The sequence below is a fragment of the Helianthus annuus genome, chromosome 4 (assembly GCF_002127325.2).
Source record: "Helianthus annuus cultivar XRQ/B chromosome 4, HanXRQr2.0-SUNRISE, whole genome shotgun sequence".
In the NCBI taxonomy this organism is placed as follows: Eukaryota; Viridiplantae; Streptophyta; class Magnoliopsida; order Asterales; family Asteraceae; genus Helianthus; species Helianthus annuus.
Genome location: NC_035436.2, coordinates 93,191,268 through 93,202,405, shown reverse-complemented (window position 1 = coordinate 93,202,405; position 11,138 = coordinate 93,191,268). Strand labels below are relative to the sequence as shown.

At 40.4% G+C, this 11,138-nt stretch overlaps 1 protein-coding gene across 1 annotated transcript; it reads right to left on the bottom strand.

Moving 5' to 3' along the window:
• Nucleotides 1-1,863: 1,863 nt before the first annotated feature.
• On the bottom strand, nucleotides 1,864-7,275 carry LOC110913294. The gene is made up of 3 exons (XM_022158135.1): nucleotides 7,177-7,275; nucleotides 5,633-7,075; nucleotides 1,864-5,559 (listed from the first exon to the last, which is right to left on the bottom strand). Exons 1-3 carry the CDS (start codon nucleotides 7,273-7,275, stop codon nucleotides 1,864-1,866), a joined length of 5,238 nt encoding a protein of 1,745 aa, XP_022013827.1.
• Nucleotides 7,276-11,138: the final 3,863 nt, after the last annotated feature.

Sequence of the window (11,138 nt, the reverse complement as noted above, 5' to 3'; positions counted from 1 at the left end):
CTAGAAAACCATACAATGGAACTGCACCTTTGTGCAACCAATGTGGTCTCCATCATCACGCCAATGTACAGTGCCGCAAATGCCAAACTTGTGGAGTTATAGGCCACACAGCAAGAGTCTGCCCAGCTGCAGCTGCGCCAAACCAAGCTGGCAACAATCCTGCCCAAGGTCGTTTTCTACCAGGCTCTTGTTTCAACTGTGGCGAGATGGGTTATTTCTGAAGAAATTGCCCAAAGCTTGCTAATGCAAATCCAGCACAGGGATAAGCATCTGACTGACTAGAAGACAACATCGTTTAGAAATAATCACGTCTTATGTATTATTTTCTTTTGTTGTCAAGGTCCAAGAAACCGTTGTTATCGTTGTTTATAAATAAATCTTTTATTTGCATTGCAATGTATTTCTGTTGTTGCATGTATAAACGACATATCCCTTACAATACCGACAATCAAGGGACTGTATTCCTTAAAGAACAAACTACCCCCAAAATTCTCCCATTCTATAATCTCTTGCGTCTTCCACGAAATTCCTAAGTACCCGTTTATTCTAAGGAAACGAAGTACAAGGCGCAGGTTACAACACATAGCGAATACCCAAAGTACCACTATAAATCCTTAATAGGGTACCTAAGGATTTCCCGTAAGTCCTTAATCGTTGTATACCTTAATTCGAATGTGCTGATTCCTTGTAATCAAAAATCAAATTTTGGGAGATCTTCCTATCTTCTTAGATAGATTCCAGTGAACATTGAGACCCGTCGATTGGTTTCCATATCCGTATTCAATCAATAACAAGTTAAAAACAAATTATGATCAAGTTAAACAAGTATGTGACTTTGTGCTTATGTGTTCCCTTATGTGTTGTTGTGAGATCCAAATTATGTTATCCAGATCCTCGTAGAATCTTACATATCCTTATACAAGAGATTCATAGTAGGATACCCAAAAGTATTACTTAAAATCCTCAATGGACTTCTATGTTATAGTTAAGTCCTTTGGATTATAAAGTACTACTTCATAATTAGACCCTTGAGTGGTCTAGCTAAACAGATTCATCCAAAAAGCTGGATAAGGATATCATGTGATGATATAGCTGAAAGGACTCCTTGGTGGCCTAAGGAAGAAGATCCCCTGTCGATGTAATTAAAAGGAACCGATGGAAGTCTAGTCACCCTCATCACAAGTTTGATATCCTTCCCCAAAACATTACAAAACAAACTGTGCGGACTGTGCAAGGGATTACATAATTATGGACGCATACATAATTATGGAATTTAGTGCACAGAAATCACAGCAAGTTTTGTCATGTGTCTAGAGTTAACCCTATTCATTTCCAACTCTGATGAAGCAACCGTTGAAAATGATTTCGTTTAGTTCATTTTCGTTTCTGAAGATTTATCCGTTGAGGGAATGAATATCCGTTGTGTAATCCTTCATTTCCAACTCTGATGAAACAACCGTTGAAAATGATTCCGTTTAGTTCATTTTCGTTTCTGAAGATTTATCCGTTGAGGAGATGAATATCCGTTGTGTAATCCTTCATTTCCAACTCTGATGAAGCAACCGTTGAAAATGATTCCGTTTAGTTCATTTTCGTTTCTGAAGATTTATCCGTTGAGGGAATGAATATCCGTTGTGTAATCCTTCATTTCCAACTCTGATGAAACAACCGTTGAAAATGATTCCGTTTAGTTCATTTTTTTTTTTTTGGGTAAAGGGTTACCCCGGTGATTTTATAAAAATAAATAAAAACAAGTAGGAAGCTGAAAATACTCCCTAGTTCTCTTAGTGGCATACCACTAAAGAGTGAAACACAAAACCAAAAAACAACCAATTACATCAATTGACATAACAAAAATGGTCTTCACTCTTCATCCAAGAATTCTTCCTTATCCATCATCCATTCTTCCAAGAACCGCTTGACATTCACATTCCGCTTGTATTTGAAAGAAGTTAACTTTAATCTGACAGTGTCGATAATATCATCAGCAAGTTGCTCCGGGGGTCTCAGCTTGTTTTTGAAGAGTTTCGAGTTTCTTTCCCTCCAAATAGCATAAGCTGAAGCTGCCACCACTAATCTACTAGCCACAGCATAAACCGATCTCGAGTTTGCCGCAGCTACAAGCTTCGAAGTGATGTCATCCCATGTTTCTCGAACCGTATCCATTCGGGTTTTTTTCCTCACTTTACGCCATACCATCTTCGAGTAAGGGCACTCAAAGAAAAGGTGCTCATGGTTCTCTAACCCTGAATAACATAATAAACAGCACATGAGATTCATCGAACCTGTTACCGTATGGTTCCAACGAAGAATCCGGTCTTGTGTCCATAGCTTCTTCTTGTAAATAAGCCAGCAAAGGAACGCATGTTTTGGAATATTGAAAGCGGACCAAACAACCTTCGCCCATGATGTTTGCTGATCACGCCATCGAATAGAATCCCAAACCTCCCTAGATGAGAACGGAACCAGCTTGTTATCCGAATTCATCCATAAAACTCTATCCTTTGTATCCGCCAAGTTAAGAGGTTGGAGCTGAAATAGGATCGGGTAGACGCTTCTCCAAGCTTCCGGCCAAAGCCACTGGCCGTCACTAATCGCCTCAACCACTTTAGATTTGATATTAAAACCATATCGAGCCATCTGACGAGGAGTCACTATATATTGCAACGGGCACTCGGACGTCCATTTATCAAACCAAAGCGATGTGCTATGACCATTACCAATCTTCGTCCATAAATGCTCACGAAAAATATCTTTACATTTCATAAGACGTTTCCAGCCCCAAGGAGAATTAACTTGAACCGGTATGTCCCATATACTCCGGCCGCGCAGCCTATACAACTCTATCCAGGTAGTCCACAACGACTTCCTACCCGAAAGAATGCTGTAAATATGATACGCCATCAGAGATTTATTGACATCCGATATCCGCCTTATGCCCAACCCACCTTCCATCTTTGGAAGACACACCTCCTTCCATGCCACTTTAGCTCTACCCTTTGAACCCGAACCATTACCCCATAAAAACTCTTTCATTTTGTTCTCCAACTGTTTTATAATACTAACTGGCAGAATAAAGACCGACGCCCAATATACATGTATCGAAGAAAGCACAGAAACCACCAGTTGAAGCTTACCAGCAAACGAAAGAAAACGGTTCTTCCAGTCATTGATTCGTTTATCCACACGCTCCACCAAAACTTTGCAATCCTTTCGTAACAAACGTGACGCAATCAAAGGCACACCCAAGTATTTAATAGGAAGTTTCCCCTCCTCAAAAGGAACCACTTCAGCTATTCTAGTCTTGGTCGAATCTGGCACATTGCAAAAAAATATGGTACTTTTCGCATTACTAGGCACAAGACCCGAGCACTCTTCAAACTGCTTCAAGGAACGCATAATAAGCTTTACCGAGGCGACATCCCCTCTAGCAAATAAAATGAGATCATCTGCAAAACACATGTTAATTATCATTTGTTTCTCACATTTGGTGTGGAACCGAAACGACGGGTCAAGCTGAGCATTTTTGTTTAATATCATCGTTAGGACTTCCATAACCATTGTAAACAGGTACGGAGACATAGGATCTCCTTGTCGTAAGCCTCGTTTGCCTTTGAAGTATCCATAAACATTACCGTTTACACTCACGGAGAAAGACGTTGAAGTAATACACTCCATAATCCACGATATAAACCTTGGCCGAAAACCAAACCCATGCAAAACATCTCGTAAAAATCTCCAATCCACAGTGTCGTACGCTTTCTGAATATCAACTTTCATAGCACATCTCGGGGGACCCCTTTGCCGATGATAATTATACATAAGCTCTTGGGTCAACATTATATTGTCTGAAATCCTCCTACCTGGAACAAAAGCTGACTGATTTTCACTTATAAGATCCTTTAAGCCTTCAAGAATTCTATTCGTAATAATCTTGCTAATTCCTTTATAAATCACATTGCAGCACGAGATAGGTCTATAGTCAGTAACTATTCCGGGAGTAGAGACTTTTGGAATTAGAGCTAAAAACGTGTGATTGATCTCCTGAAGCAACCTACCAGATTGAAAGAAATCAATGATAGCAGCCGTAACATCACCTCCAACAATCGACCAAGATTTTCTAAAGAATTCCGACGTAAAACCATCGGGGCCCGGAGCCTTGTTCTCGTTGATAGAAAAAATAGCAGCTTTCACTTCTTCTGTAACAATTGGTCTACACATGGATTCTGCCACGATAGGATTCAAAGTGACCGAGAAGCAATCCTGATTTACTCGGGTAGCCATACCCCCTTCTGCGCCCAAAAAATCTCGGAAATGATTAACCAATGCCATAGAAACCTCGTCCCCATCATAACTATTTCCAGCCGTATCTTTTATGAAATTAATCTTATTGATATGGTTGCGACATTTCACTACGTTATGGAAAAAAGCGGTATTTGAGTCCCCAGCTTCAAGCCACTTTTGCTTAGCTTTTTGTTTCAAAAATCTCTCCTCATCTATCGTAGCCTCCTTGTATTTCATTACACACACTGATTCAGCTTCTTTAAGATCCACATTGAATGGATCCGCATCCAACCTACCTTGCAAATTTTCCAATTCTGACTTTAAATCAGCTACTTTTTTGTGCAAATTACCTTGTTTCCTCAGTAAAACTCGTAACGGATGTTTGAGCCCTTTTAATTTCTTGACAACACGAAACATTGGAACCCCAAGAACCTCCATATTCCAGCCACTTGCTACCACATCCAAAAACTCGCTTTTATGTGTCAAGAGATTAGTAAACTTGAGCGGCTTTGGCTTATTCTGTTTGGCCATTTGAATTTTCAACAACCCCGGACAATGATCCGAAATACCATTCGGAAGGAACATGGCATATGCATCCACAAACTTATCAACAAAACTCACATTTGCCATGATTCGGTCTAACTTCTTTCGAATTCCAATACCTTTTTTTGGCCGTTGATTCCACGTGTAGTGCATCCCATGAGCTCTAACGTCAAACACCTCAACGTAGTTCACACATTCATTGAACTCTCTCATAGCTGCATTTACATCCGACGATCCCATGCACTTATCATCCAGATTAAGGGCCACGTTAAAGTCCCCCATGATGATCCACGGACTAGACTGAACTACTCTCTTGTGCATTCTCATCGAATCCCAAAGCTGTTTCCTCTCCTGATCACTGTTACTAGCGTAAACAAAAGACACATTTATCATAGTTTTATCACTTTTAAAATAGACTTGAACATGAATGACTTGGTTTGTAGCGTGCACCACCAATACGTCCACATTATCCACATTCCATCCTAGAATAATTCGCGTACCTTTGTTACACAATCTACCATTTGATGTCCAATCCCAATTCCGAAACACCTTCTTACACACCCCATCAAGATTCTCCACCTGAACATGCGACTCCAGAATAGCAATCACTTGTAAGTTATTACCCTTTACAAACTTCTGAACCTCTTTTTGTTTAAGGGGATGGTTCAAACCCCTAACATTCCAAGCTGCTATACTATCCATTAATAACCTCTTGAGCAGGTGTGCTTGCACCTGTGGAACTCGAGTTCTTTGGTTGAGTATCATTCATAAAATCATAACCCCCCACATTCGGGTGTAGTCTCACCTCATCCATCTCAGCTCCGTATTCATCATCCATATTATTTAACGCATCAAAAGTGTTAGAAGTTCGAATACTCGGACCCTTAGAACCAATCGTACCTTCTGAGAAACTCGGTTTTGAAGCATTCGTGTCTTTAGGTACCCCCGAGTTTGCTGAGTTCATGTTCTTTGGTCGGTAGATAAGTCGTTGTTTTTCCTTCACATTAAACTGCTGGTTCTTATTTTTCTTCCTGTTGTTACCACTTTTAAATCCCTGGTCATCCACCTTATCTTTAGTATTCGGACCCTTATCATCGGCAGGTTGTAAAGGACATTCATGCATTCCATGGCCAAACACCTTGCAAGTTTTACACTGTGGTGGTTTCCATTCATACTCCAAATGGATGCTACTCTTGAGGTACCCACCCTCTTCTACATTTGGAATTGCTACAGTAACGTTTTCTATCAAATCCTTATCCGCATCCAGTTCAACTATCGCTCTAGCGTATCCACTTCTGCCCCACGAGTCTAAACACATTTTAGTTGTCTCATTATCCAACATTTTAGGAGTTCCCACCTTCGAAGCAATCAGACTTAGACCATCCTCAGTATAAGCCGCCAATGGAACATCATGCATTTTAACCCAAACTGGAACCTTTTTTAGCTCTTCTTTCTTCAATTCCGTATTCGGAGACCATTGTTTCAAAAATAGCGGGATGTTCCTGATAAGCCATGGACCATCTTGCAAAACTTGCTCCATACCATCCTTAGACTTGAATTTAAAAAAGAAAAAGCCTTTTCCATTCATCATACACTTTTGCATACCATATTTCCCCCATCTTTGGCTAACAAAATATTCCACAACCGGGAACGCTAGTCTTTTCCCCAGAAAATAACCAAAAAGCACATTAGTAAAACGATCTTGAACCTGTTTAACCGAGGTGATTGGGATCGTAACATCAGCGTCAACATCCTCATCGGCTTTGTTATTTTCCAGGAATCTGAAGTTAATCTTTTGAACTGGTTTGACCGTTGCCAGCTTCTCCGCATAAGTCTGCCCTTTCATGCCATTGCCACTACCCGAATTACCTGCCTCCACATCATATTTCTCAAGAACGACTGGCTCAGTAATTTTTTCTAGTTCATCGATTATGTTAATCGGTTTCTGACCAGAAGATGCCTGCTGACCAACACCTCTTCTAGGCAACACCCGATTGCCCTCTATATTTATCGGCCTCCCCTCAAACAAACCCTTGCCAAGACTAGGGTTTTGACTATTAGCCGGCTGCCGTATAAATACATCCCCATGCAATCTTTCAGAAAAAGATTGAAACCCTAAATCCTCCAAGCCACTATCTCGATTTATTCTAGGGTTTATCGGATTATCAAAACTATCCGGAGGTTTGGATGCCATAACACTTGAGATGACAGAACATGCAACGTAAAAAACGATCAAAATAGGCAAGAACTAGAACGAAAACAGACAGGAAACCCTAACTTAGAAAAAAGAAAACGAAAGATCCTACTCCTTGCTTCAAAAGATTAGTGACCAAGGTAGAATCAAGATACCTTACTCAGAAGGATCGATAAAACCTCAATATCTAACCCAAATCGATCAAGAAGGAAGATCAGAAGGAGCAAGAAGCTAGGGTTTCTAGGATTCGCCATTTTCGCCCAGAGCCATCTTTTTCAAACCCGTAAAGTTTTTTTGTTTTCGTTCTAGTTCGTTTCTAAAGATTTATCCGTTGAGGAGATGAATATCCGTTGTGTAATCCTTCATTTCCAACTCTGATGAAGCAACCGTTGAAAATGACTCCGTAGTTCATTTTCGTTTCTGATGATTTATCCGTTGGGGAAATGAATATCCGTTGTGAAATCCTTCATTTCCAACTCTGATGAAGCAACCGTTGAAAATGAATCTGTTAGTTCATTTTCGTTTCTGATGATTTATCCGTTGGGGAAATGAATATCCGTTGTGTAATCCTTCATTTCCATTTCTGAAGAATACTCGTTGAGGAAAATGACTCCGTCTATTCATTTTCGTTTCTGAAGAATGACCGTTAAGGAAATGACAGGATATTGCCTTGCATATCGCTGGTGGGTATTTGGCAAAGTCACAAATAGACTCCTACGAATAAATTTCGGGACGAAATTTCCTAAAGTAGGGGAGACTGTGACACCTGTGTCACCGCGACCATCAAACAAATACCAAGCCAATGAAATATTGTATTTCATACTTGGGATCTTGTACAAATATGTGTATCTTTTGCACATATCAATTCTTGTTCAATTTCAAACTTTATATCGCTTTCTGGAGAATTATACGCAAACTGGTGCGTAAATGTACTCGGTTTAATGCGACAAATACTCCGGAACATCAACATATACTCAACATACCTTAAATAACCTTTACATAACTTAGAAATAAGTTTTGAAGGCTTTGGTATAGCAAAAACAAGTTAATTCGCTTACAGGGACTAAACTTGACAAACTGCAAAAGTATGCCAATTTGAACTGTAACGAACATTCCGGAACATGTCCATAAGTTAAACATACCTTAAATATCCTTTACATAGCTTAGAAATAGGCTTTGAGGTGTTTGGCATGCTAAAACAAACTTTTGGATCATTCAGGGACTAAAAGTGTCAAAAAGTGCACAAGTTTGCACTTTCGCGCATAACTTACGTTCTGAATACATCCGGACATCCAAAAATTTATGTAAGCATCCTTATATTATGCCTTAGTGTTTGGCATGAGAAAAATCCGTTCGTCACGTCATTTGGATCGTTTTTCGCGCTTATGCGCATTCCGTCGTAATTAAGCGAACATCGCGTTCGTACGACCAAACGAACCAACATATGACATATTTTTGGGCATGTTTCATGTCCACAATGTTTAGACATCATTTTAGGGCCTTAAAGTTGGCTTTACAGGCCTTGGAAGGGCTGAAAATGGCTTTAATACGCAACAGGGACCAAAAGTGTAAATTCTGCAAGTGGTGCAGATCAGAGGACTTCAGGCGGCCCGCGTAAAGATTGCCCAAATCCTTACGCGGGGCGCGTGAGACTGTCAGACAGAAAATATATTGCATTTAATGCAGTTTGGCCTTTCGTTCGATCAAGGGGCAATGCCCTTTCACCCAATCAGGAGCCAAGAGCCAATATCTGACTTACCACAATATTTTGACAAGTGTACGCTCGAGATCGCGGCACGATATTCGATAAACGATCCTAACGGTTCCACTTTTCCTATAAATACCCCCCCTTGTTCCAAAAACCCACAAGAATCAGATCTAAAGCTCTAAGTTGGAACCATTGTTTCATACCTGAGCTATTTGATCTAGATTAGCACTCGGGGACCCTCCGTAAGTCTTCTTTCGCTCTTTTATTCGCTTTTCGAGTCAGAAAGTCAATGTTTTGTTGACTTTCTGCATTGACCAGCTTATGGTCGATGCGAAGTTCATGGAACTTCATAACGTGAGCGTGATCACGATGGTTATGGTCCGTAGTGACCATACCTACTGATTACCCCATTATCTAGGCTCAGTGACGAGTCGTAGTTTCGGCCAAAATGCGCATTCTTGCGTATTTTGTAACCAAACTACTCGTGAGCATCAAAGCCGTTTGTTTTGATGCCAAACCTGTTTTCTAAACTTAGTTAAGCATGTTCTAACATGCTTAGCTCGTCACGTTTAGTATAGTACTTATATAGGGTCGTAAGGTAAGCGATCTAAACCATCGCTTATACTTTCGAACCCGACCCATTTGGTCGATCTTTAGGATCCGACCAAACATATTAGGTGACCATAGCTATAACCTTTCGAGGTTATACCTTGTGGTCGCAATGTTAGGCGTTCCATACGCGTTCTACGCGAATGACGCGTTAGGGTGGCATAAGCTACCTCAACGGGTCGTGATGGACCGTAAGCACTTAGGTTAAGTTTCATTTTTGTATGTAGGCTTTGTTAAACCATATTACACGAGTCTCCATACTCGTTTGGTTTTCGAACCCGCGTACTGTCCGATCCTTCCGATTTGGTCCGGTATATTAACATAAGCTACCTATTAGGTGCCGTTGGTATTCCGTGATCTTTAGCATTATCTGGTTATTATACAAGGAACTCAAAGCAATCTCAGGTGAGTACATTGAACCCCTCTTTTACTGTTTTCCAAACTGTTTTGGGGTGAAACACATGTGCCTACTTGCTACTTTTATGCTTTCCGGTTTTCACATCATATACTACTATGTTCGATAGTACATATATAGTACATGATTTCATTGTGTTTTTGCTATGTATGCCCATTGTGTGCGTACTTAGTACATTGCTTTACATTTCATGCTACGTACGCCCATTGTGTGCATACGTAGTACATTGTTTCACATTGCATTACTGTTGCATATGCTCATCCAGCATATGAACACATTACACTACATTTTGAACCGTTGTACTCTACAATACATTTCATGCTACGTACACCCATTGTGTGCATACGTAGTACATTGTTTCACATTGCATATGTCACACCCCCAAAATCCACCTGCGGAGTATCACCGCTTGGGAGCGTGACTGACCAGGATCAAGCCATCAATCATATTGAACATAGCATAATATAAATAAAGTAATTCGTAAAACCCCGTTCAATACAATTGACGTTTCAAAACAATCATAGTATCAGTAGCGGAAGCATAAGTAAATAACCCAAGTAAACCATAAGTTCAATTATTCGAAATGTTTAAACATAGCGTTCTTAACCCACTGCCCACAACGTCCCGCTCCTCCAGTGCAAGCTCCATAAGTACCTCAGATAATCAACAAACTAGTTGAGCGAGTTCACAGTTTATAGTTTAGTTTGAGTAATAGTGCGTTTGTTCAATTAAGTTTCGTATCGTATCAGTTCCATCGCGGCCTCACCGGCATGTGTGCGAAGATTATGTTCGTTAGTTCGCGACCATAGTCTTTACCGACCAGGGTGTGTGCGAAGGCAATTTATCAGTTCGTTCGCGACCATAGTCTTTACCGACCAGGGTGGGTGCGAAGGCAGTTGAGTAGTTCGTAAGCATCAACAGTTTAATCGTTCGTTACAGTATCAAAGTATGCACAAGTAATCTTCCAACCCATTCCCACCCTGGGAACCCATGCCTTGGCTGTGTGAACTCACCTTGGTTTGCTCGGTATGCTAGGTTATGCACTCACAAGTAATTCATTCACGTCCTATCGTATGCACGTATAACAAATCAGTTCATGTTCACAACGATACGCATGCAATTTAATGTTCACATAACAGTCAGTTTGCATATCGGCACAACACGTAGTATTACACGAATATGTTCATCACCAAGCATGGCATAACAATTAATTCAACATATGTTCTACTGTTCAAAGCATTATCAAAACCCTAATATCTTTCGATTCATAATTCATCTTTCGACCAACAGTTTTGTCATGTTTCGAAGCATGCTATCCTTCGATCAAATCTATCCTTCGGTCAAATTATGGTTCGGTCAAACTATCTTTCGGTCACTACTATTAT

What these genes read in the sequence shown, in the direction of transcription:
- LOC110913294 (XM_022158135.1), bottom strand. Translation starts at nt 7,275, where the DNA reads ATGGCGAATCCTAGAAACCCTAGCTTCTTGCTCCTTCTGATCTTCCTT. An exon ending in TATCGATCCTTCTGAGTAAG is followed by an intron (nt 7,076 to 7,176) that starts GTATCTTGATTC and finishes TTTTCGTTCTAG; the next exon opens with TTCTTGCCTATTTTGATCGT. An exon ending in ACGGAGCTGAGATGGATGAG is followed by an intron (nt 5,560 to 5,632) that starts GTGAGACTACAC and finishes CGAGTTCCACAG; the next exon opens with GTGCAAGCACACCTGCTCAA.